The 27998-nt window shown below is 41.6% G+C and overlaps 1 protein-coding gene and 1 non-coding gene across 2 annotated transcripts; both read right to left on the bottom strand.

Annotated features, from left to right (window-relative positions):
• Positions 1-6328: 6328 nt before the first annotated feature.
• psmd5 (proteasome 26S subunit, non-ATPase 5) lies at positions 6329-13571 on the bottom strand. Its single transcript, XM_018750393.2, has 10 exons — positions 13333-13571; positions 11694-11838; positions 11486-11599; positions 11251-11379; positions 11046-11155; positions 10593-10735; positions 10181-10372; positions 8792-8901; positions 7435-7575; positions 6329-7168 (listed from the first exon to the last, which is right to left on the bottom strand). The coding sequence occupies exons 1-10, from the start codon at positions 13503-13505 to the stop codon at positions 6911-6913; spliced, it is 1515 nt and encodes a 504-aa protein (XP_018605909.2). The 5' UTR covers positions 13506-13571; the 3' UTR covers positions 6329-6910.
• Positions 13572-14239: 668 nt separating this feature from the next.
• On the bottom strand, positions 14240-14310 carry trnag-gcc (transfer RNA glycine (anticodon GCC)). The gene has a single exon. It is a non-coding gene; the product is annotated as a tRNA-Gly (tRNA).
• Between the last annotated feature and the right edge of the window lie 13688 nt (positions 14311-27998).

Here is a 27998-nt window from a genome sequence, read left to right as displayed (position 1 = left end):
TATCACAAAGAAAGCCATGTTGAAAAACAGATTCCAAAAAACGCCTTCACAAAAAAGTTGTGGCATTTGTTTGCACAGGATCTTGAAGATGGCAAGATTTTTTGCATGGAACCTTTCTGAATTACAGAAAAGACAGCTGGGGAGAACACAGACACCAAAAAACCTCTTGAAGAATAGCCCCATCATTAAAGAAATGGAACTGTGGTTGCGGGCTCCTCCTGAGGAGCTGGAAGACTTTTGCATGAATGTTGTCTTCTCTGCTTTATTCTTTATAATGAAGACAAAAACAGATGCCAAAAAGCCCTTAGAGGGGAGGCCCTGTCATAAAGGAGCTGTGGCTTTTATTGCAGGCTCTTCCTGAAGAGCTGGAAGACTTTCACTTAGAGTTTCTCTATTTCAGAAAATAAAGCAAGGGAGAAAAAAAGACTAAAAAGTCCCTTGAGGAGAAGCACTACTATAAAGGAGCTGGTGTGTTGTGGATGAATGCTGTTCTTGAGAAGATGAAAAATTGTTTAATGGAATTTTGCTGTGTTACAAAAAATATAGCAGAGGTAGAAAAACAGATGGCCTTGAGGACAGGCCCCATCTTAAAGGAGCAATGGCTGGTTGGTTGAGAAGACTGATTGGGAGGCCCCAGTTCAGAGGTCCATGGTTTGGTGAATAGGTCTGTTGTGTCTCCGTCCTACGGTGATAACGAGTGGACAGATGGAAACGACATGGAGGACATCATCCAACAAAACATGCTGTTCAACAAGACCTCCAACCAAGAGAAGATAAACCTTGGTAGACTGACTAAAGATGTGAAGTGCTTTCAGAGTTTGTTTGCATAGCAAACCTCACAGAAGCCAGTGAGAGGTCAGCAACTTTTTTCCAACAAGAATAGTGTGCTGCAGAAACCTGAAGATTTTGAGAAGGTATAGCTATGATGATTATGGTGAGCTGATGTCTTGCTCCTTAGGGGACAACTTCCTGCAAACCAAACTCACTTTCATGACGAGGTTGGATTCCATGACAACCATTGCCTGCGGTTCTTCACCCAAAATTAATCAACTATAGGCATAGTGCACCCTGAAGAGCCCAGTGACATTCAATAACTTAAATTAAAAAATGGTAAATTGCTCACTCATAACAGGAATTTCCCTAATGGGGTTATTTCACAGAACACATTAAACCTGTTATACACGTGTATAAAGAAACCTTAAAGTATTGGTACTTAAACAGTGCAGCATCATGTTAGCTTGCGTCGTACATTACCAATAACTCCTTGTCAGATGCAGGGTCTAGAGCATGATTTCTCGTATTTTGTCACATTTTAAATATTATACTGAAACCACCAGCCATCTTTAGCATTCACCTTCAAACTGATAGAGACTGACTTAAGCAGTGTGTATCAGGTTCCTCACATTTTATCTCACCAGGCAAACCTATATGGTTCCATGGTCTCTTGACTGTGATAAAAACACTAATGACTGCTAGTGCACCATCTTACAATGACTGAGTTGAATTTGGTGTTAAGTGGTCATATATTTAATTACCTTTTGATTCATACCAGAAAAAAAAAAAAGACTAAATGAGGAGGATTACTATCCAACAAATTACTTACAGGAATTTCTTACATTGTTGACTGAAGCTGTGAACTCATAAAATAGAAGCTGTTATGGGAGGGATTGCTTCGCTCATGACTGGAATGGAAATGTACTACCTGACCTCATTCAAAGAATGGAGGACACAATTCTGCAGTAAGGCTTAAAAAATGGGAAGCTTATTGATATTTGAAGTTAGATCATTTTGATGTAGTCGGTTACAGGTTTATAGGAGCTGGGGAAAAGTCCTGAGTCATGCTACAGAACATGCTACAAAATATGCCAAGTTACTGCACGTACAGCTTCGGTCCTAATAGCCTCATCCCAAAACATGCTATAGACTGATAAACCACCCGTGTTTTTGTATAAATTTAAAAAAAAAAGAAAATCACACTGTTCGGAGAGTCCCAGCGCACTCCTTGCCACCATTGTACTCACCCAAGAACAAAAGTGAAGCTACGTTGAACCCGAGACGTGTGCAAAGTTCTTTGACGGAGCTTCAGATTCTTCTCAGGGCTGAACGTCACTTTAGACCGTTTGCCAAAGGCATTAATATAAATGCAGCTGCACATATTTAATCAGTGCAAAGTTACTCTGGCAAAAAAAAAAAAAAAATTCTGAAAGAAATGTACTGCATTACCAAAGACATGAGAGTCAGGAGGGTTACAGGGTATGAACATAGATACTGTACATTAATACTGCAGAGATCTTTATAGGAGTCCTTATTTGGTTACACAGTAGATATCAGATATGTAGATAAACTGGTTAAATTAAATGCAAAGCTGATGGAATTAACCAGGTCAACTAATCAGGCCCACCAGCTAAACAAGTTCTACTGGAGCTTTGGGAATAAACTCTTTGCACCTTCCCAGATACTGTTACAATGAGTTCTCACCCAGGCTCCTGATTTATGTCACCCTTATGAACAGCCCACTTCCCCCTCAGTGTCAGTGTTCTCCCTTTACCCTCTCCCATCCATCTACTCCAGTCAGTCCCTTTTCCCCAGTCCCAACCCTTTCTTCAACCTTGTTCTCTCTGTGAAAAAAGAAGTTACTCACAGGATGGTGTGACAGGTGGCATGGTGGCACAGCAAGTAGCGCTGCTGTCTCACAGCACCTGGGTGGCGTGAGAGGAGGTGGGTTTGATCCCCATTCAGTCTGTGTGGAGTTTGCATGTTCTCTCTATGTCTGTGTGGGTTTTCTCCAGGTGCTCTGATTTCCTCCCACAGTCCAAAGACATGCTGTTCAGGTTCCCCCATAGTGTGTGAGTGACAGCAAGAGAGTGTGTGTTCACTGACTCATGGATGAGTGAGCCAGTCAGCGTATCTAGCAGTGTAAGTCACCTTGGTGAATAAGGTGTGTGGGCTGATAACGCTACATAGTATTTGTTGGAAGTCGCTTTGGAGAAAAGTGTCTGCTGAATAAATAAATGTAGGGTGTTTTGGGGAAAAGAACATCAGCAAGGTGGCAGACCCTGATGGTGTCTCCCCTGGAACTTAGTCATTGCATAGATCAACTGGCTCCTGTATTCACCAGGATATTCAACACCAAGCTGCAATTATGCAGGATCCCAGACTGCTTTTAAGTTACCAGCAATGTCCCAGTTCCCAAGAAGTACAAAATCACCAGGCAACGTGATCACTACTGTTTTTTGTAACGTACTGCCCACACATTGTGGTTTTATTGTATGTTGTCATTCTCTTGTTTCATCTTGCCTGGCACCAAACCATAACCAATTCCTATATTTTTACACTGGCAATAGAGTGTGCTGAATTCCGAATTTCATTTTGTCCAACAGAAATCTGCCAAAGTTCTGCCAATATTGCACTCATTAAACACACTGAAAGAATACTTCCCCGACATAAAATAATTAACTTAACCATACAACTGTACAAAGGAAAGAAGGAACAAAAAACCCTAACCCTAAGTAAAGGTCATAAGCCATAACCAGCTTTTACTGGCAACACCAAGGTGGGCAACAATTTTGTCAGCCACAGAAAGATGCATTTACAACAAGCACCTTTACTTTGTGATCTAATGCACTGACAGACCTAAGCCTCTATTTCACCCTGCCAATTCAGCTCTCAAACTTCTCAGAGAAGAGGTAATAAAGGGGCTGCTGGTAACCATGGAAACAAATGTGGCAGAGCATTTACCTCTGCTATAAGTAACCATTTGAGAAAATTGCCTCGTTCTGAATTAACTGGACAGCTGTTACTCTTTTCAAGTATAATTTCTAAATTACTCCCTGGTCATTGAAGGATCTCTCTTACCCTGATAATTCATTTTTTAACGTATTAAAAAATACGTACGCCCAAAAAAATTCTGAGTTTGAAGTAACTTGTGCTGGCTCAATATGGTGAACCCAGCTTACTGAATTATGCATCCTACACAAAGGAAAGGATTATAGAAAACAATTATTATTAATTTATTCAAAATATAAATTGTTGCAGTGATTTCTGTAATCCTGTTAATACCATAATCCTCTTTCTAATGTTTGTGTGAAAAGAGCACAAGAAAACTGGTAACTACATAACAGTAAAACTCAGCAAAATTCAGATAATGGGTTGAAATTAAGAAAGATGGACTGATACAGTCTAGTGTTTATACTCCATACTAACCCAGAACAAGTACTTTTAAAACTGCATTCTTTTTTTAATAAGAGGCTGCTGGTAGCCATGGAAATACATTTGTATAGCATTTACCTCTGAGAAAATTGCATCACACTAGACAAACTGGGCAAGTGGTGTGCTTTTTCAAACATAATTTCTAAACTGCTCTGCAGTCATTAAGTCTTGAAAAAAATTAAGTATAACTCAGCACCTTCTTTAATATCAGTTTCACCACCAACTTCACCACCACCAGGCTAAGAACATACTGTCTATATATGTTTTTCATGTTTATTATTAAATTAATTGCACTGATATCTTTGTAGGGGGTGCAGCGGCCCAGCAGGTTTGGTTGGCTTCTGATCTGTAGTGGGTCTGGGGTTCAAGCCCTGCTTGGGGTGCTTTATGGTAGACTGGCGTCCCACCCAGGGTGTACCCCTGCACGCTGTTTTTCTGGGTTAGACTCCAGTTTGCCGTGATCCTGCTGGGGACAAGTGGCTATAGGCATTGTGTGTGTGTCTAACCATAACTGCACAATCATTTAGTCTGACAGTATTTATGCTGTATATTAGAAAAAGCATAGTATACATTAATAATTTCTAATAACTTAATAACAAATCTGCTCACAGGCCACATTAACTGAGAGCTCAGGATGGATGTTACTGATTTGTGCACTGAGGATTCTGTTTTTTTTTTTACATTTACGCTAGAAAAGGAAATGTTTGTATTTAATTAAAATTACATACAGCATGTCTCTCTGTGTTAAATCAGAGAGACTTGAGTTTTAAGGAGTTAACTACCGGAATATTACCTGTCTCACGATTTTGTTTTATATGGATGCTTCTTTCCATATAAGAGGTTATTTACACTGATGACTGAGATGATGTTCCAGGTGACCAGTGAGTGTCAAGAGAAGACTAATGAAACTGGCCTCCCAGCCTTTATGCCCTAGGTTTTGATCCAGGAGTAATTACATAGAGATGATGGAATAGAAGAGGCTCACTGACATATTAAATGAAAAGCATAGCCTCCATGTCTCCGTGTCAAAAAGTAATAGAACAGGCATGACTCACAAACACACATGCTTATAAATTTATGTAAATGTGTTTTATATATTGTACTTGTAAAGCACATTTCAGTGCATGAGAGCTACCATGGAAAAAGAGGGGTGGTTAAAAAAAACTAACTTGTAGAACTGTCTTCCTCTTGAGTTCTGATGTTAATCTAACACACATCTATAGAGAAATGCATTTAGTTCTTACAATTTTACCAGTGCTTGGTATAGAAGTAGTGTACTCACAACAAGAAAATAATTTTGCAATGAAGTGGTGTCTCCTTTAGGGTGTGCCTAGCCTAGGCTAGCATCTCATGTTTCCAGGATAGGCTCTGGACTGCCATGACCCTACTTCAGAAGAAATGGTACACATTTGCTTTTATTCATTTGGCTGATGCTTTGGAGAAAAGTGATGTGAAACTCATTTATTGATAGAAAAATCTTTTAAAATTTTTTATAGTAGTGCATGAATGTTGTACTAAAAAACAAGTTCACATTTACTGGCACCCCAGTTAGGAGCTTGTCATTTCCACATTCACATTGCACAACTAAGGAACCAAACTAATCAAATTCTACTAGGAAAACTGTTTTTGCTCATGCTGTGGACATGAGAAAAATGTTACTGGCTTACCGCTGCATTTATACCATGAATAAAAGTATGGATGTAAACCATCATTAAGCAAGTAAAATTAAACCAAAAGAATGATGTAGAACATTTTCACGGTCCATTCTTCATTCAGACACAGTAAGTGTAGCTATTAAAGAACTGTAATTAAGTAACTGAAAAACTGGTTATATACTTAATTTTGGGGAAGTTCTTGCTGCAGCATCACTGATAAAGTAATTAATCTTTACTTCTAAAAAAAAAAAAAAAAAAAAAAAAAAAAAAAAACAGTTCTACAGAGGCATTGCATTAAGATTTTTCATGCTATATGGAAAGCCATCCAAAAGCAGAAACTGATCAATACTTCAGAACCAGTACGTAAGTGCTGCTATTTAACATCAGCACACAACAAACACAAGGTGTAACTTTTAAGAATAGTAGTAACTTGTAGCCTGAAGGTTGCAAGTTCACATTCTCGACAAGGCTCTGTTGGTGTACATTTGGAATGTTTTACGAGGGGGGATACTAGCCAAGTAAGGATATGTTCGAAATATTGAAAGAATGCAGTAGGCACAGGGAAGTTGCACATTATTTAGAATCAATAAATGCAGGCATTAAGTATGACACAACACAAACGAGGGAATTCTGTTTACAGGATTATATGGATGAGGGCGAAAAAGTTTACTGAGCAGGTGATGATTGTGTGCGTGCAGGCTGTTCAAGAACCAACTGAAAAAGATGACAAACAGCCTAACTTTCAGGTTAGACCATGAATCCTAAACACTATAGACACATTTCCTCCAAATATCCAACAATGAGGATACACATTTTTCATTTAGCAAAATGTAACTGTTCCTTTAAACAGCAAAAACAAACTGCCACAGAGAAAAACACGAATTCAGCACAAAACACCTGCTTTGTCACTGGTTTAATAATATGAGAAGCCAAATACAAAAACATTAGTGCATTTAAGGTTGCTCAAAATGGAAAGAAGATTATCGCTTTCTTTGACACTAGAGACCGTCTTTGATCTCTCCTGCATACGTCACACTTCAGAGGGTTTATTCGGCACCTTCAACTGTAACCGATGACACAGCAGTAACATAGTATGGTCCCTCACGCATATAAGACCGCAGGCGAAGATAATGCTGGTTTCCGAAGATCTCTGGTGTGGAGGCAGAGTTCGCGAGTGCCTTCACTAGTTCAAATCTCGCATCTTTTGACTCCTTGGTTGGTCCCGTGGATCGGTCCACAATGAACTCCATGAAGCCTGGGGCAGCAATCATTAGCTTCTGTCCCCAGGGTTGGTCAGCTATGGCCTTTTATGAGGGGGAGGGGAAAGGAGCAAAAATAAGATCTCTGAACTGAAATGTTTCTTGTTTTCTAAAGCTGAAGCATTTTGTTATACACTGGATGAAAGCATTATAGAATTTAATGTGCGTACATAACAGAATGTGCTCATTGCTTTATAACTATTCTTTGAGTATGATAAGTTTGCTAAATGAATAAATGTAGAGGTCAATAAAAGCACAACATTTGTCTTTAACCAAAGATCACAGCTGAAGAGGATGGAAGCAGTACTGACAATGAAGACCCGGAGGGCCCCGCAGTGCAGCTCCGGGAACGGCTGGACACTGATACTGCGAAACATCTCCAAGGGCTGGTTGGACAAGGAGCTGAACCAGGACTCCGTCAGGCCCAGGAGGTCCTCTGTCTGCTGCTCAGCCTGTGGGGATGCTGTGGCATTATGGTTGTCTGCAGCAGCAGATAGTATATTAAGACATGGACTTGTAACCACTACTGTCATGGTACCCTTAGGCAACAGATAAACTCTGCATTGCTCCAGTTGAGCAGAAGAAATGGATCAAATTCTGTGTTGCGTCATATACGTAAAATCATAAGCTAAGCAGCTAATAAACGATAAGAATAAGCACACCTAAAATAACCAAACTGACTTCAGCCAGATCTGAAGGGAAAGATAACGCTTTACACTGGAGGCACAGCTCTGTTCAACATGAATGCACTTACATATAGAAAAGTTTTGGTATTTCAGAACCTTCCCATAATAATTTCCTAGCATGTTGATTGGCAGCAAACAAAGTTGCTGGTGCAGCAAAGAACAGTGGTTATTAGCTTTCATTTTCCAAACATTATCACTAATTTTCTTTTTATGCATTTGTGAACAGCCAGGTTCAATACCACTCACTATGAATACTGGAGTCTTTAGACTACATGAATTTATGGGTTTTTAGTATTGGTCTCGAGGGTAACGTTAGGAGCAGAAAAACTGAAATATCAGTTTCTGGCATTTCCAGAGTTTGCCTTTGGTAGTAAAAATGCTGCATTACATCAGTTTCCGTGTTAGCCTTCTGAGTACTACGTACTTTACTAAAACAGCAAAAAACCGTGTCTTAAGTGATTCATTTGCAGAGTGGCCATGCAGAAAGAAGGTAATGAACAGTTAGATCAACTGAGTACAACTGAACACAGCGAAACAATAGAACATTTTACAGCCTGATCTCTGTTACTACTTTGAGAGAAAAGCCCTAGAACAATGCAAAGCAATAGCATCTTTTTCTTCCACACACACACACACACACACACACACACACACACACACACGGTAATAACTGCTGGACAGAGACAGATGTCGTCTGAGGTCAATATCTCGAAGACAGTCAATGTCCAGTGTGACATTTCAGCAGCTGCTGAATGATAGCAGGGTGGTGACCCCACCAACTATTTATTGCCTGTACATCTTTAAAGGGGGAGGCTGCTGAATTTTCAGCAGCACAGGGTAGCTATGATGAGCCTTGCTACACTGATTAACATCAAGGCTAGAGATGTAGTGCTCCAATCAGAGGACTCTTAGCATCCAAACTACACATATAGCTCTGATCCACATGTGGCTTAGTGACAGTTCAACATAAAGGTTGTCATACCGGCAGCGTGAGGAGCAGAGTTAGCGCCTCGAGGCACCGAACCCTGAGCTCTGTAGTGGAATTCTGGGCCAGCTGGCTCAGCCTTTTCAACACTTGCTGAAACTTTTCTCCTGAAAACACACAAACAAGTCAGGGTCAGAAGGATACGTAAATCACACAGCCATGGACAGATTCACCACTTACTCATGTGCCATGTTATGCAAGTCAATCACTTCTGACATCAACTGCTGTCACATTGCTTGCTTTACATTTTGCCACAATATCCCTGCACACTCTTCTGGATATTAGCAGCTCAGGAAGCAAACTTTTAAGCAGCAGGCAGAGCAGATGGTCAAGACTCCAAACAAATTCATACAAAATATTTGATTCAAATAAAGTTAAATCAGTTTTAAAAAGATGATTAAAAAAATTACCCGTATGGTTCTTTCATTTGTCAGCAACAAACATTTTAGAATTTTACATAAAGGTTTTGATCAGTTTTAAAATCTATTTTACTCATTCACTTTTGCTAATCACTTGCCCTTTTCAGCATCACTGCAGTCTAGAGTCTATCCTAGAATCACTGGGCACTAGGCTAGGATAGAAAGCTACGCACCTTGGATGGAGGCCAGTCCATCATAGGTAGCCATGTGCAGACCAAGGACAATTTAGAGTTACCAGTTCACCTGAAATATCTGTTTGTGGGCTATGGGAGGGAAAACCTTCACTGACATGGATAGAACATGCAAACTCTACTCAGACCTGGATTCAAACCTACTCCTCAACAGCTTAAGCACTGTGAAGCAGTAGGGGCTACCTGCCATGCCATTGTGTCACCCCTAAAATGTATTTTACTAAAGCTAAAATACACCAAAACTGTATCAGAACCGGGGGTGCGGTGGTGCAGTGGGTTGGACCAGGTCCTGCTCTCTGGTGGGTCTGGGGTTCGAGTCCTGCTTGGGGTGCCTTGTGGCAGACTGGCGTCCCGTCCTGGGTGTGTCCCCTCCCCCTCCCCCTCCGGCCTTACGCCCTGTGTTGCCGGGTAGGCTCCGGTTCCCCGCGACCCCATATGGGACAAGCGGTTCAGAAAATTGTGTGTGTGTGTGTGTGTGTGTGTGTGTGTGTGTGTGTGTCAGAACCTAGGCAATTAAACTCAACATATTGATTCATAACCGAGAAGCAAGAGGTAGCCATCTTTAACAAAGGCAGGTGTAGCTATGTAAACATGAAACTCTAAGGGCTGCTTAAATCAGAAACTGTCACTAGAACATTCACATCAAACAGCAACATTGCTCTGGGGAAATGAAATGCTTCTCATTTTTCCACAGCTGAGTGCCCGATTTCCCCATTAGCCTTCAGTCTCGTTTGCCTCTCTCGCTCTGAGGGAAGAGTGACCGCACAGCTTCTTACCCGCTTTCTGCAGGACCTGTTTTCCCTCCACGGTGGAGCCCAGGACCCCCAGCGTGTCCAGGGCCACGCCAATCATGACTGGGTCCTTGTCCAGGGCCATCTCAAAGACCTTCTTCAGGAAAGCTGGATAGCACTCGCAGATTTGCTGGGGACTGTCCATGATGGCCAGATTACCAAAAAACTTTACTAACCCTTAGGAGACAAGAGAAATAAATCAATGAAAGACCAGCAAGTGGTGGCCTGGTGTCAGGCAGGGAGAACATCTATGAGGGATGCAACTTGCGAAAAAGGAATACTGTCAGTCAAACGATGCAGATACAGTTATCAAATAACTTGTTTCATTAAATGAATACAACACTACTTTACAGTCTCAGAAACCTACAGTATGGAAATACCAGGACAGATAGCTCACCTGGAAGATAAAAGTCTGAGAAAGGGTCTGACTCTGCACCAATGATCATATTGGAGATTTTATCCATGATACCCTGCTCCGCTAAATACTGCCGCCCGTGTTGGCTGTGAGCAAGAGTTGTCACCATCTCTATTGCTGTGGCTCTGAAACAAAAGAAAACTGAAACAAACTAAAACACAAAGATCAGCAAAACATAAAGTAAAATAAAATATGTGAACTGGACAGAGCAGTTTATTAGAAAAGGGGGCTTTATATTATTAATATTTACGTTAATCATGGCTTTACAGCACGATTTAATTCATGCACCTTCCTATAATGATAGGAATATTTGTGAGATGAGAAAACAGCTTGTCACAGTAACGTGTATTTAGTACAAAACTTTCAACTTTTCTGCTGGGCATTGTGGTGTGTTGAGATGTGGCGTGGCATGGCATGTCTGGGTGGTCTTCTCACCTAACAAGCACATCATCTCCAGTGAGTTCACCAAGCAGCCTGGACAGGAAGCTGGCATTTGCACAGTAACCCAAAGACAATGGTGAGATGGAAGACACCTCCACCACCAGCTGCCAGGCAGAGACACAGATACTTATATCCTGTAGATGAACCACGAAAATGGATTTTAAAAACCACAATCCAACAGCACGGAAGGCAAACTGACCTCGTACACTCTGTACCGGACAATGTCACTGGTGCCCATGACATCCTTCAAGTGGTCCAGCAGCTCACTCTGAAACAGCGCATGCAAACCATCTGTTGTGTTGGTGAGCTTGGAGAGAGCCTGAATAGCCTGTTGAATTTAAAATAAAAAAAAAAAAAGGTTGATCATAGACAAATCAAAGAACAGTAAGGTAACTCCACTAACAAATACAGCCACTAAACATGAGAAAAAGTACCTCTTTAGCAACAGATATCTTCTCCTCTGCAATACAGAGGATCAGTCCCTTTAGTAGCTCTGAACTGTTCACAATCACCAGCGCAGCATCGGGATGCTCCACAATTCGCCGGATCTACACACATAGCATCCATTTTAAAGAGAAACTTAAGAATAAAAATACACGCTGCCATTGGTTACAGGATGAGAGGTATGTGGAGAGTACGTACCTGTGAAATGGCCAGCACCTTGACAGAATGGAGGCAGTGGTTCAGTCCCATTTGGAGCTCCTCTCTGAAGTTCTGAGCCACATAATGTGGATCGAGCGCCTGCAGAAAGCGGCCCAAGATGACAACGCACAGCTCCACCTGTTCCCTGTGCAATATTAAAAAGAAAAACACTACAAGTACTACACTATATATACACACACTGAATTCTCTTACAAAGGCATCCCTTAACACCAAAAGCACAACAGCAGCTTTTGAAAATATATCCCCTTTTTCATACAACAGGTACAATGTACTCAGTACAATGCTACTTTTACGCAGCTGTTGTAACAGACATTATGCTTCTCTCATAATGAAACAAACTAAAATATATATTTCTATTCACACTAAAAATCTCAGTCTAATCCCTCAATTAAGGCAAATGAAACATCACAACAGAATAATTGGATTCACCATTTATTTAGCTGATGCGTGTCTGCAAAGGAACCCAGAATTTTGTGTAACTTTATTTAGCCATTTATACAGCAAGATAACTTTTCTTGGATTAATTTATGCTGAGAACATGGTTCCAGGGCACTATAATGAGAACCCTTGTATATTAATATATATAATATACACAGCGCTCTGCGTGCTTTGCAGAGTGAAAGACATTCATTCAATAATTTTGTGAACTTTCTTTAGATTATTAACATCCATAAGCAAAACTATAAAAATGTATTCTATCTCAAGCCCAATACTTTCTATACAAGACTCTGGACCACCTGCAAACCTCTATTAAACAAATTGAAACTGCTAATTACAACCAACATTCATTCAAAGACAAACTAGAAATGATAATTATTGTTACGAAATATCAAAAATGTCGGTTTTATTATTGTCATACATAAAATTAGGTTTATTTGGCATTACAATTAATTTTAGGTGACAGGAACTGATTTACTTTCGTTTCAAATTAATTGGTAATTCGACCTCCCTCAACGGGAATTATTATTTGTCTAATGCGTTTATATCACATATAATTTAAGGCAGATTGCGTTGTTGAGGAATAGATATTTCACTGTCGAGATACTGTTTTTGAGCCTTGCAAGCAAATATACTAATTCACAGTTGCCATTTATTTTTAATAAAAAAAAAAAATATATGCGCTGTACAAACTCATTCCGACTCAAATTTGGACTCATTAGTGTCTCCATGGCAACGCGACGCCTTTTTTCACTGCTGCTACGAGCTCTACCAATAAACATGAACCCAAAAGAGCTGGAAACGCAACTGAAGGGAATTCAAATTAATCCAGCTGCACGATCCCGTTCTCTCCGGGTGTGTTATACTGCCACCTATCAGCTCGGCGGGGAAACACAGGTGGATTCTCTGCAAATACACGATGTAATGTGAATAAATGTGACTAAAACTAACATTTTTAATAAAAAAAATTTTTACATCTTCTAATAGATCATTAACAGCAAGACTACGGTGAATGGTTATACGCAATTTTGTCTTTACACGCCGATTCAGTTTCCAAATCCCATCGTAAATTGCCACTCCACCACTGCGTATAGCCAAATTAATTTGAGAAGCAGCAGGTAAGTAGATTGCGATCATTCGCCAGAACTTGACTCAGCAGTATTTCACAAGCAGTACGCACCTGTCATTGGAGATTAGGAGGGAAAATATAACTTCGAGTCGCAGTCCACGCACCGTCTCTTTCAACGTTTCTAATGGTACCGCCAAAACAGCGGTCCTTAAACTTCTCAGTTCTTCAACGGGATCCTCCAGACCAGAGATCTCCGACAAGAGGCTCTCTATGGAGGCCGCCATCTTGCTCACTGTTTGGGTCTCTTAAATATCGCGAGACACTGTGTGGTCAAGCGTATTCCCGCTGCTGTGGTAAACGTCATCCTGTGGAGTCTTCAAGGCGGCCAAAAGTGCAATTAAATAAAGACTGAAATAATAGTATCCTTACAAACTGCCTAATTAGAAAATAAAGAGAAGAAGGAAATGCTGTAGTACGGCTTTATGTGCAGTTTTGGAGAAGGTCTGTGAATTTTCGACTTTCTATCACTGGGTGGAGCCAGGAGACTGTCAAACTCGAGCTGAGCTGAACGTGGGCGATTGGTGAAAATGAATGAGTTTTCTTTGTTCTGTATAGCGCCGTAGTTCATAGAATACATGTTATCACAAACCTATAAACTCGGAGTTTAACTCCCCAAACCCCGAAAAAGGGCGCATATAAAACATTTACATTTATTTATTTAGCCGAAGCTTTTCTCCCGAAGTGCTATGCATCTCAGCGTAAACAAAGCACCTTTTCAAATAGCAGGGACCAAAGTTGTAAATGCGCGCGCACGCGCACACCCACTGTACTGTCGAAGAATGGCCAGTTTGGGCGGTAGGACTCGACGAACAAATAACCCATGTCCATTCACTGGCTATTAGCACAGTGGGGGCAGATGAGAGGTTTACCGCGAGAGAAATTAGGGATACTGTGGCTCACGAGGAATCACAAAAGCAGAAAGCAAGCAAAAACTGGCATTAAATGAAAAAGAATGTCATGCATTGGCCGGGAATCGAACCCGGGCCTCCCGCGTGGCAGGCGAGAATTCTACCACTGAACCACCAATGCTTCTCCGTTATAGTTTCTCAGAGTAACAGTTTTAAAAGAAAGAGACCCAATTACCTCATTGTTTTGAGTTGCATTTTTCAAGACATTTTGTCCCCGTCAAGCGTATTATTAAAAGTGCCTGGGCCAAAAACTTCTCAACCAATGTAATTGAAATAATGTTTTGTTTTTTACTTCTGCTTTGCTGCCAGCATTTTGGAATCAGTTACCATTTATTCCTCCTGGGCAAAGTCAAAGTGCAAATGCCATTCTCTCTATGTCAACAACTCTGGATACCTTCCTAATATTGGCATTTTATCAACCATGCTTGAAATGTGTTGAATAATAAAATTATCTTTTAAACATTTTCTTTGGCCTTTTGAGTGTTGAATTCTGAACTAAACACTTTCTGTGATGTATATTGTGTTTGTTATAAATGTCATTACTTTCTTATGAAGCAATTCAGACCTTGGCTTGGGATGGATTCCAAAAGATTCATACATCATTAAAAATCTTAAAAAATTAATGTGATCTGCTTAACTTGCGGTCATTAATTGTTCGGAGAAGAGGTCATTACTGTATTATTAATGTCGAGAGCTTTATAATGGGACAAATGATCAGGAAGTAAAACGTTCGTTCAGAAATAGCACAGTTAAGTACTGTGGCCTTGTACCTGACTGGGAACTGTCTGCTAGCTGAAAAAGTGAAGAAATGTCTTTAAATGTTCGAACGAATCATTTCACTCGCAGGTTATGTTTGACTTTCATTGCACTACACATCTTAAAAGGCACCTGCAGTCTCCACGAACATCATAAACCGTGTAAAGCCTGTCTTTGATTATGAAGCGAAACTAATATGTATATAAGAGTCTGAAGCAAAATCTAAGTAAATGGCAATTTTCAGAAACAGCTGGCATCAATTTTTTTAATATCTGAGAAATATGAAATACGCGAAAATTGCAATAGTTTTATTTTTTTCCAGATTGAAATATACAAGAGGTTTATAAGTGTACTTGCGAATTGCGAATGCAGATATGTATGGTTTAAGGACTTCCAAAAGTGCTTTATTTATATTGCCATTTCTTGGTAAAGGCCAAAGGGCAGATACTGTACAGCAATAAAGATGGAATAAAGTGAACTCTGGCACTGATCTTTGTAACTGTTTATTTATTTATATATATATTTTTTATTTATTTATGTGAAATCTCGAAACATGTGGACAAAATCTGTGATAAAAAGAGACTGCATCTTAAATGTCAGCGCTGCTTTTAGAAGGTTCTATTCCTGCTGCTGCAGCTCTCTAATTTGCCCGAGGCGTGTGTCAGCGCACCGATTAGTGGCAGCATCCTCCCCTCATAGCTCAGGAAGGGACACGCGTGCAGGAAGGTAGCTTTGCAATCCACGCATAGATCTTAGGTAAGGTCACCTCAAAGCAGCTGTCGAGAGAAGAAGACGTTCTACGAGTCGCACGGAGCAAGGAAGGCCAAACCCACCCTGCCGCTGGTTCCTTAACATCGGGCGGGAGAGTGTAAACTTCACGTGGGTGGCTCGTGGTTCTCAATGAATGACTTCAGTCACGTCGCCGGGTCTGCACGGTGGAGACGCTCAGGGCTGGGTTCGCAAAGAAAAGCACTGGAAACATATTTGAGGCTGTTTGCTCCGACAACAAGTCCGTGGGCCTGGGCCTTCTACCGGGAGGCTTTGGTTTGTGTGGAGCACAGCTCAAATCAATGACTGGACTGAGACGCGGAGCCGAGTTTGTCGGTTGTTTAGCTTCGCTGGGTGTATCGTGGGTGTGTGCGAGCCACCATGTTCCTTTCCAGGGAGAAGCCCATGAAGCTGGACTCCCTCCCACTGTGGTTGGAGTAGGGCTTCTTCTGTTATGTGGTTTGCCCGCCCACCCTCGCAAGTGTGGACTTCATGGAAGGAACCGCTCTCCACTTGTCAACACCGCTTGCTCCAGTTTTATGAATAATCGGTGGCATATTCAATTTGTGGAACTACCACTGTTTGATAACCATAGCAATACAAACTCCCAGCGATCCAGATCAAACATGATTTTGTGAGCCTGCAAAGTCTTCCTCTGTTAAGCATTTATAGCTTTGGCTTCTGTATTTGCAGAGCATGCTGAACCTTATGATGTTTCAGTAATTTAATGTGCTGAAAACAACATAGGAAAATCAATTTATAAGCTATATATGAACAGGCTTTTCTGAACTGCTTGTCCCAGATGGGGTCGGAGGGAACCAGAGCCTAACCCGGCAACTCAGGGTGTAAGGCCGGAGGGGGAGGGAACACACCCAGGACGGGACGCCAGGACACCGGGACGCCGGGACGCCAGTCCGCCGCAAGGCACCCCAAGCGGGACTCGAACCCCAGACCCACCAGGGAGCAGGACCCGGTCCAACCCACTACGCCACCACACCCCCCTTGAATGGGTATTTATTCATCTCAAAACTTAAAGACTGTTATGTGTAATTGCATATTAATTGTGTTATTAACATTTTTTCAGCCAAAGTCAGTTTACAATGGTTTAAAAGCAACTTTACAATCATTTACCTATTTTTAAAATTATTTATTCTTATTGGCACTGCAACACTGATTTAGGATAAGTGCTTATCAATAGTGAGCGACAGTGAGTGTATATGTGTTCTTACTATAGAAATTGAAGGTAAGCAGGAGTGGGGATTCTGAGCAGAGAACTTCAGATTGCAAAGTAAGAGTCCTAACGAGTTCACTGCTTGCATGCAACTGATGTGCTGTTGAATGAAGAATGGAAGCTAATATCTTATATTTCTGAGGCATCTTCTTATCTCAGATAGAAAGCCTGAGCCTTGGGCAGAGTAGCATCCTAATCCCCACACAGAGCAGTGCTTTGAGTCTTGCTGACACAACTCTTTCTCTTTCTTGCCCCACTTCACACAGCCCTAGGTTGTCCTTGGCAGCTGATCAGGACTGACCTTGCTGGATCTCCCAGAGCGTCCAGTAGGATGCCAGGTCAGACCATATGGTGACAAGACCAGCAACCACTGCTATCTGTTTTTATTTATTTATTTTATTCACCTCACTGATGCTCCACTGAAGAGGAAAGCCTCCTCAAATATTGACATGAGGTGCAATGAAATGCCTTTTGCATTCCCATGTCCTCACCAGACCTGCATTTTCTCACTCATGTACAGTAGATTATCGAAAAGTGTGGGCACAGCTGGCTCATCGGTACAGCTTTTCTGAACTGGCGACATTTCTTTCCGCCACATCAGAGTATATGTAGTAAATCCTAATGATTTCAATGCAACCCACACACGCACACAACCGCTTGTCTCGAGCGGAGTCTCGGCGAGCCGGAGCCTAACCCGGCAACACAGGGCACAAGGCTATAGGAGACACACCCAAGATGGAACACCAGTCCATCACAAGGCACCCCAACCAGGATGCAAACCCCAGAGCCACCAGAGAGCAGGACCCAGCCAAACCTGCTGTGCCACTGCACCTCTCTGAAGGCAAGCCATACATGAGAAATATATTTAAAATATGTTTAACAAAAAATATGAGTAACATGTTAATAGTAATGAGGGGTGCGGTGGCGCAGTGGGTTGGACCGCAGTCTTGCTCTCCGGTGGGTCTGGGGTTCAAGTCCCACTTGGGGTGCCTTGCGGCGGACTGGCGTCCCGTCCTGGGTGTGTCCCCTTCCCCCTCTGGCCTTATGCCCTGTGTTACCGGGTAGGCTCCGGTTCCCCGTGACCCCGTAAGGGATAAGCGGTTCTGAAAATGTGTGTGTGTGTGTGTGTGTTAATAGTATGCCTGTATATATCATATAATGTATGTAAATATAACTCATATAGAATAAATCACTGCAAAGTATGCTGAATATATATCATTAACATTTATAAACTACATTTCTTTCTCTTCCATACACATTTTTTCCATTTTTAAAGAGTGGGTCAGCATCTAGATATTTTGTTCTAAAAGTCTCCAGCAAGAGACTTTTAAAAAAAACTTTGACTGTTGTGATTATGATTCAGACACTTGTGATTGCTGATGTTAAAATGTTCCTTAACAATGAATAGTGATCATCCGCTGTGACGGAACGTGTAGCCTTTAACAAAGTGAGGCATTAACAGTGTAGGAAAGCTGAAAGAACTGCATAGAGCACAACTTGTTTGGTTACAGAAGGATGTGAAGGGCTCAGCAGAGCACCAATGAGGAGTGCGTACAAAGTTGCTGTTCTTGGAAGTGTGTACCCAGTGCTTGTCAGATCCCTTTGCAAATCCAGCTCTGTGTGACTCAGGCACTCCAGCTAATGAAGCATACTGGCAAAAGCTGTGATGGGCCTTTTCTCCAGTGAAGGAGGTACAATGGAGGTATTCTCCAGCACTCATGCCTTGAGAGGGTCAGTCATCTTGAAGATCTTTGTAGAGAAAGACATCATATCCAGGAATTAGTGTGTGACAGGCACCTTGATTTTGGTATGAATTCAGTTTTTCATTCAATGTTTTTATGGTCTCATGCAGTGTTTGAGGCACTGATGGCCCTTTATATCACTGTGGATAAGAGCTTCAGCCAAATGAATAAAGTGTAAGTACTGAGGATTCATGATGGAGTGGCCTCTGTCTAAGGGCTCTAGAAAATATTGGCAGAGCTTTAAAAACCCTCCCTCTACCATTCCCAAAGGGGCCAGTTTAACTTGTCAGTATATTTCCTTCCAATGATTTTTTTCCAAGGTATTATATTCTGGTTTACACAGTCACTGACTATCTGCTGTTACATTTTAAAGCAGCAAAAAGTTTACTAGACCGCATTCCTTTTAAAGGAAACTAGGTTCCATTTAAACAGAGTTTTACTGCAATAAAAGTGTCAGCTGGATTTCCTTCCTGGAACCTTCTCTTTCTGATATAGATGTCTTTTGGTTTTTTATGTCAGCAAGTACTAATGCTCTGGTACGGTGAACATTGCCCACAGAAATCCCATGAGCAAATGGATATTATGAAAAATGGGGTGAGCATACTTAGGGGTACCCGTTAGCTGAAACTTACAACAGATAGGTGGCTATTATTTTAAAATGGAGGTGATTGCTGCTATAATCTGGACTCTCAGAAACCAAATTTACCCCAGTAAACAAGTCTGTTAACAAAAGGAGGTAAGGACAGCTCAAGGGGTAACAGTGTATTTCTTGTTCATATTTGCCTGAGATGGGGGGTGTGGTGGCGCAGTGGGTTGGACCACAGTCCTGCTCTTCGGTGGGTCTGGGGTTCGAGTCCCGCTTGGGGTGCCTTGCGACGGACTGGCGTCCCGTCCTGGGTGTGTCCCCTCCTCCTCCAGCCTTACGCCCTGAGTTGCCGGGTTAGGCTCCGGTTCCCCGTGACCCCGTATGGGACAAGCGGTTCTGAAAATGTGTGTGTGTGTATTTGCCTGAGATATGGTTGACATTGTATGGATTGAGTGGTGTAAAATATTGCTCCCACCTACAGAAACTGACTAAAGAGACTGCAGAAACTAAACATGTCTTAACTCACTTTCCATGTGGCTCACAGCCCTGTCTTTAAGTACAGACACTTGTAGATTTGTGACTTCTCACTCTTGCGGGTTAAGGTTACAGAGCTGCATAGTTTCTTTTTCTCTCCCCAACAGATTGCCTGTCATGACAAAATACCTTCTAATCTCCACTTAGATTGTAGGTCTGATCAGGCCCTTAAGTAACAAAATACTACTAATAACAAAAATTGAAGTAAATGACCTCTTGACAATGTGCAGATTCTAAGATACTGAGAATGTCATGACATTTTAACAGAGAACCATGTATGTGTCTATTCAAGACAAAAAGCCCACAAATTCTTTGCCTCTGCAGACCATCACATCCTTTCTCCATTTGCTCTGGCTTACAAAGAAGACTCATCAGCAGGGGAGCAGTGTGGTTTCAGGCTGGTATAATAACCCGAACCCATTACTGGAGCTCTGGAACTGAGGTGCAGTGATTTGGAACGGATTATGGGGTGCAAGCCTTCAAAAATGCCCCTCATCTGCATTTGACCTCAATGAGCAACCTGTTCTCAAGCAATAAATCACAGTTTTACATAACTCTCACTACTGCTGAGTTTCTGCACTTATTTTAAGCATTCGCACATCAGTAAAAAATATCCAGGACTAATTTATAACAGATGTGTTACTCTTTGTATGTCTCCTCACATAACAGACATTTATACATTCACATGCTGTCATTACCAATATAACCGGAGAATGTATTATACCCTTATCGCTGTTGAAGGAAAAATGCTGAATCAGATCATTTTGGTACCCAGTTTTACTGAGAAAAGAAACAAAAACATTTGTTAATTCTCACGCGCATTAAATTAATGTGTTATAACAGAATATTCTCTTACTGGTTTGTGGCCTGTCCTGCTCTGAAGGCTTATGTACATCAATGATGCTGAAAGCTATGCAATTGGTACTTTAACTACCAACTGGGCCTCCCAAGGTGCACAGGTCTCAGCTGAGGTGCCAGACTAAGACAAACCACCCACACCTCACATACCACCCATACAGGGTAGTAGCAGTACAGGGCACTGTTGGCTATGGAGGGTCATATTTCCATGACAACAGCAACAACAACACTTTTATCTGTAGGGAAGAAAGCCCTGGCAATGTACTTGTGTATCTGGCTACTAAATTGATAGTTACAATAAAAAAATCAGACTGAAAACCAAATACAGTTCAGGAGACCTATCCATAGACCTTTTGCTATTCAATATTGACTCAACAGCACTTAGGGAGAGGGAACAGAACATGCTTTAGTGCTACCTTAAGCCAGGCTTTTGTAAACCAATCGTTTTTTCACAACTATAGCTGGGAGCTGCACCTTTGATGTGTAAGCTTAAAAATTATTTTAAAAATAATACAATTCCGATGCACATGTTATTAAACAGAAGTATCCCTAAAAATCAAAGAAAAGAAAGGCATGCAGCTTCCTTAACAGCTGTAGTTGCAAAATCTGCAAGAGCTAGACAGGCATCTTATTCTGGGTTATGTCTTTTCCTGTTCCTTTAAATGATAAAATGATAATGATATGAATATTATTACCCTAGCAGACACTTTTATTCAAAAAAGTCTACAATATTTGATAGATTTGTCTATTATTCAAAAGCATTTCATGGAAAGCCAAAGGTATTGCAGTAGTGGTACTTGAACCAGCAACCATTAGGCTTCATGCCCCTGCCCTTGAACTGCTATGGTACCTGTTATGTAACAAGCTGCATCATTACTTTTCTAAGAGGAATAAGCACAACTTTTTCAAAATACAGTTTGTTGGAGAAGTTAGTATTTTGGATTTGTTAAGAGTTATGGCATACATAATGTTCCAGCATGCATTTCCCAGTGCTGTGCGAATGACTGGGCGTTGACGTCACAGCATGGAGTGCACCCTAAATCAGGGTTCACCAATATAGATTGGAACATGCGAAGGGCGTAGCACTGACCACAGCCCTCTAATCACGATGTTGGGTGGGGAGAAGTTCCCAGGAGCCCCCCACTTCATTGGCATGCAATGGCCAATAATGGTGTAATTACAAAGCGTGGATGAAATGCACTGGAGTGGTTTCATCTCAGCTCCTTGGTGTATGGGGGACCTATCCCTGCGCTGTGGGCCCATGATGTGTTGTTCCGCTGTCTGTCACTCAGTGCTCTGAAACACAAGACTTCCTCAGCACCTACAAGGAAACATTTTGCATGCCTCCCGCCTTAATGAGACAGTGGTGACAGGCTTGCTGTTTCTGGGTAGTAGAAATATCTTTCTAAAACAAACTCCTCTGAAAGAATTTTCCAGCAATTAAGTAACTACAGTATTTTGTTGGACTCTATGTCAGACTGAACCAACACAATGGTTTCTTTTTCAAAAACAATGTTCAGTCTTTATGAGTACAACAGGTGTAAATACATTTTACATGCTTCTTTAAATATCATTTTATTGATCTTTTTCAATGCCATACAGTCAGTGTTGACTCTTGGTCACCATATGTATGGAGTGCCTCCAGAATTTTCTGTTCTCCACTTGTTCACTTTGAAAGGGATGTTTCCATTGTTGTGATTGAGTTCATCTATCTGGTTGCTGGTTGTCTTCTTTTTTTAAATATACCTATATATTTCATTTCAGCTGAACTGTTTGGGCAGATTCTTAAACAGGGAAAAAAAATTTTTGATAATGTATGTTTGCATCCAAAGTAACACACACACACACATTTTCAGAACCGCTTGTCCCATACGGGGTTGCGGGGAACCGGAGCCAACCCGGCAACTCGGGGCGTAAGGCTGGAGGGGGAGGGGACACACCCAGGATGGGACGCCAGTCCGCCGCAAGGCACCCCAAGCGGGACTCGAACCCCAGACCCACTGGAGAGCAGGACTGTGGTCCAACCCACTGCGCCACCGCACCCCCCTTCCATAGTAACAATCTTTAAAAATAAAAAAAAAAAATATCGATTTGCATCCAGATATTATAAACACATGATGAACAAGCACACCTTGCATCTTGCTCCTGTGAACACTAGGACTTGTCAGGACTTCTGCTGGCATGTTGCTCCACAGTCGCTTTACTGGCCACAACAAAAGACTTTTCTGGTGCCATGTTCCCCATGTGAACCCACAGCAACCCCAAGCCCTGACGTGAACTAAACCACTATTTGGCCTTTTTTGTGTTATTGACCCTTTAAAGGCTTCACACAGTACATTCATTGAGACACCACAAGAGAGGGAATGAGTAAACGGTTCCTCCGTTTTGGCTTGACATCATGCTTTTCGCACTGGCATACTGGAAATAAAACCTTTAACTTTATGATCAAAGCTTTTTGCAGAAGTTATTACCATTTCTGTCTCTATGGATTCTATTTTAATACAGATTAAACAAATCCCTTCATATTTGATATGTATTACATAACTCTCTAGGCTCATTTTAGCTCTTTAGCCATTGAGTTGAAGTCTTGAATCATTCAAAAAGACTTTTCTATATGTGTTCATACTTTTGTCCTTTCAGTTTCAGGCACCAATAAGCACTGTTCTTGATGACATAGGTGAGGATTTGTTCATGTTACACTAACATTAGATATTAGTACATTTAACCACCTTACTTTGTGGTAATTAGTGAGATGCAGGCTAAATATCATGCCGGTATTACACATTTCACATCTCGAACAGTACTGGTTTTAGTGGAAATAGAGAAGAAAAGATGAAAAATAATTTGCCCCCTTTTTTTAAAATCAAAACTAAAATGGCTTGATCTTGACAATTAAAATGAAGTCATGTCCAGCTATCTGTCATCTTCTGAATTTTCTTCCAACAATATTAGAATCCATTCTGTAATGAATCCAGCACAAGTGAACTGATAGTGCAATCTGAGGGACCACATAAGAGGTTGGAAGGATTGTTACCACCTAATGCTTGTTTCACGTTTGAAAATTGATATACATTCTTAGAATCCATTTCTTCAGAAAGGGTCTTTTTTTTCTCTCGAGACAGGTACAAAACAAGGCCCACTATTATGGTCCCACAAATCAGAGTCAGCAGTGAGACTTCCAGTCTTCTCCGTTACCCCTTGCTGAGATCAGTGATCCCATTGTCTTTTCAAAATGCGATCTTAATCTGAGCTGAATGGAGTTCTGTTGCAAAACCCTTTCAACCGAACCGCCCTGAAACGAGTTCGACAGAACTCCTTCCATCTTCAAGGCATTTTACAGAGGGATGTTTGACAGATACACAGCTTCTACCTGAGTTAGGTGATCACTTCTCAAGGGAAACAAAATGTCCATTTTCAAAGAGCCAAGTTCTGACTGCAAGTATGCAGAGGGTATATACAGTATGTACATGCAAAAATAAAAGTATTAAATCCATCTATACTTTGGAATTTTGAAATTATCTTTTTTCAGAGTTTGGTGTTTTACAAATGAGGGAAGAAAGTCGATGTTTGTTTTTTTTGAGATATCGCTGTTTGCTTAACTGTGTAAAGGAGCGAGGAGCTTCACTAGTCCATCGCTAAAAACAAAGGGCTTGTAAACTTTAAGCAAAGGAAATGAAATATTCACTACCATAGTTGTAATTATGACAAAATTAGAGTTCTGTTGTCTTCTGTAAAATAGATCATGCGATGCAGGCACAGCCTCCCCACAGTGTCTTTTCTTATTACACACTGTAACACTCAAGAGTTTTATGCCTTCTTATAAAAGAAACTGCATTTTCTTTGTTGGAGCAACAACAAGGCTGTCTTTACCCTTTCATTTGTCTGGGGTAATTCTGCTTGGCAATGGCAACCAGGAAATGTACAAATGAATCTTTTGGCAACCTAAATTTAGTGATTTTTAAAGCTATGCCAGTCCTTGTGGTTATATTTCCAATATTCTTTGATAGACACTTTGCCTGCCAAAAAGGAACTGCAAAACGTTCTGAGATTGTTGGTATACGATTGGACACATGAAACACTTTCTGTCTATTATAGGCACCCATTTGATCTTCTCAAAGTATTTAGACATGTATAAGCAAACCATGCTATTTTTCTTTTCAAAGCCGATCTAAATATTGCAGAAAAAGGTAAATATTATTCTCCTTGATTTTACTAGTCACGTTAGATAAGTACCCAGCACAAATAAAATCCTCAGATTTTACCCTGGTATGTGACACACAGATTAAATGGGATCAAACATTTTTTACCATCCATGTCAAGAAATATCAACAGTGCTTCAATCCAAAAAGAGAAAGTTTGTTAGATTTGCCCCTTTAAATGGATCTGCAGTTTAATGCTCAACATCAGTTCAGGCAAGCTGAGAGTCTTAAAAAAAAACATTTTTGTTTGGTCAGAAATGATCAGTGCATGGCTGAATGAGTAAAAGAAACTGCTACACCAGAAATGCTGTTGATCTGAAATGCTGGGACATGGCAACATCATGGTTCTCCTCCATGCCTCCCAATTCTGTTGTGGAGTGAATTGACCCCATTCGATCTATATGCTGATGTCATGACAAGCAGGGTGACCCCTTTGGCAATCCTAGGCAGGATCTATACCTTCATATCCTAAATATCCTATCCATATCATTCCTTGGTCACCATGGTGATCAACTTCTTTGAGAGACCTGTCAGTGACCACCAGGAATTTCAGGGTTTGCTCATAAATGAATAAACAGGAATTCCAGGATTGGGAGGAGTTATTGGAATTCCTGCTTATTAATTTATGAGCAAATCCTTCTGACCATCCTAAGTGTATTGTCAATTCCACCCTATAAGGTATTACTGTAAAATAGTAAACTTTAATTTCATCTGGAGGGGGTGTGGTGGCGCAGTGGGTTGGACCACGGTCCTGCTTTCGGGTGGGTCTGGGGTTCGAGTCCCGCTTGGGGTGCCTTGCGACGGACTGGCGTCCCGTCCTGGGTGTGTCCCCTCCCCCTCCGGCCTTACGCCCTGTGTTACCGGGTAGGCTCCGGTTCCCCGCGACCCCGTATGGGACAAGCGGTTCTGAAAATGTGTGTGTGTGTGTGTAATTTCATCTGAACCTTATCTGATCAGTATGGCACCTAGCTATGGACCATCTCTCATTGAGGGACTTCTGTTTTAGAATTACTTGAGGGAGGGGTTTCAATTTAAGTTTCTGTTCACTGGAATGGAAATCTGTAGTTATTCAATCTTTATTTATGCTGAACAAAATTAAAGTACATTTTTGTGCTTATGTGGTAGTACAATGTAAACTACAACCTGGTCATGCAAAGTTCATTTATCTTGTATGAACTGATTGGAACAAGTATTTGTGGAGTCGGCGTGTTCACTTTGAATGCCAGGAATTAATCTAACTTGAATTTTGACAATGTAGTTGGGAAAGTAAATTGGTTCATATTTTATTGTTGATTGAACTGAACAAATTCAAGAATTATATAGTAATTATAGCTTTGGTGATTAATCTGTCATTAAAGTTTCTGCAATTACTGAGGCAACTTAAAGTAAGCAGATTGACCAAAATCAATTTTTTTTTATTTTAATGCTACTACTTTGAAAGGGAAAAAAGTGTTTTACTGTAATTTAATTTTAACTTTGTTGTCAGCATTTTTTCCAAAATATTGAATCTGCCATTTCCTTCTGGTTTTTGTCTCTGCCTGTCCCTTAGAACGACACCTGTAGATTGACTGACCCCTGCCTGTCCCTGACAATTTGCTTGCCTGCCCCTTCAAATAAAACAGCACTTGCACTTGAGTCCGTCTACTGGAGTACTGTGTGCACCATGACAGAAGGTTCAGCCAGAATAACGGACTCGGCGGTGATGGACCATCTGCACCACGCAGTCTCGGCACAGGGAGCCATGTTGGGATCCCATGAGCAGTCCGTGCACGTCATTGAGGAGATGCTTCAGGGCGACAGTGCTCCTAGCTACGGCATCATTCAAACAACTGAAAACCCTGCTGCAGTACACCACGCAGAATATCGTGGCTGCTCCTGTGCCGAGCTCACCGCCCGGAGATCCACACCTGGCCACACCAGAACAGTATGACAGCTTGCCGGATAATTGCTAGGGATTCTTAATGCAATGCGAGCTCGTTTTTCTCCAGCTCGCTGCAGACCTTTCAAGTTGATGACACAAAAATTGTGTACCTGATTTTACTTCTTACTGGTTCTGCATGATGGGGGTGCGGTGGCGCAGCGGGTTGGACCGGGTCCTGCTCTCCAGTGGGTCTGGGGTTTGAGTCCTGCTTGGGGTGCCTTGCGACGGACTGGCGTCCTGTCCTGGGTGTGTCCCCTCCCCCTCCAGCCTTACGCCCTGAGTTGTGGGGTTGGGCTCCGGTTCCCTGCGACCCCGTATGGGACAAGCGGTTCAGAAAGTGTCTGTGTGTGGTTCTGCATGCCACTAGGCCACAGCGGACTGGCAGTCCTGCACTCGGAGCACCTATGTGGAGTTCAAGAAATGCTTTGTAGCGGTGTCTGATCATCTGCTCTCCACTCAGGCAACTAGCAATTGCATCATATGGATCCAGCAGGGAAATCACTCGGTAGCAGAGTATTCCCTGGAGTTCTGGATGCTGGCTGATCAAAGTGTCTGGAAATCCGTCTCTCTTCTCGCCAGCTTCTGTAATAGGCTCCACCCCCGAATCCAAGCCAAGCTTACCTATTGCGGGGGGAACTGGGACCTCGACTGCTTCATAGAAACGGCCATCACCATCGACAATCTCACCAGGGAGTGGACCCCCCGATCATGGATGGCCTCACCTGTTGTCGAACCCATTGGAGACACCCCCGAACTGATGCAGATCAGACACAGTTGGGCCAATTCCAAGACGGCGCCCCATTCAAGACCGGCTTTGCCTCTATTGTGGCGCCCCTGGACGCTTCCGCACTTTCTGTCCCTTCCGACCTCAGAGAGAAGCCCGCCCGGACCCCAAAGTTACTGTAGCAGACCCATCCAAGTGATGGCCAAGACTGATTGATGGTTTAGTTGATTTATTGAAACTTTAACTTCACAACCTCCACCAACGTAAAAGCTGGTGTAAAAAAACAGAAACACGAATATTTAACATTTAGTTTCCATTCCATCCTTCAGCAACCACAGAGTACACTATATGTTAAACAGCTGTAACATAACCATCTAATTTCCATAGAGGAAACAACTACAATTAAAAAAGGATATTACATGTACAAAGCTTGCTCCTCTTCGGAGGGTTGCTAATCCTTGAATTAAATAAATTCCTTTGATCTTGGAGC

The sequence above is a fragment of the Scleropages formosus genome, chromosome 6, assembly GCF_900964775.1.
Source record: "Scleropages formosus chromosome 6, fSclFor1.1, whole genome shotgun sequence".
Lineage (NCBI taxonomy): Eukaryota > Metazoa > Chordata > Actinopteri > Osteoglossiformes > Osteoglossidae > Scleropages > Scleropages formosus.
The sequence above is the reverse complement of the archived record's forward strand: the minus strand, read 5'-3'. Positions and strand labels throughout refer to the sequence as shown.

Excerpts from the sequence above, each read along its gene's own strand:
- psmd5 (XM_018750393.2), bottom strand. The coding sequence starts at position 13,505 with ATGGCGGCCTCCATAGAGAGCCTCTTGTCGGAGATCTCTGGTCTGGAG. Across the intron at positions 11,156-11,250 it reads TCCGGTACAGAGTGTACGAG|CTGGTGGTGGAGGTGTCTTC; the intron begins GTCAGTTTGCCT and ends TCTGCCTGGCAG. Across the intron at positions 10,736-11,045 it reads GGAGATGATGTGCTTGTTAG|AGCCACAGCAATAGAGATGG; the intron begins GTGAGAAGACCA and ends CTTTTGTTTCAG.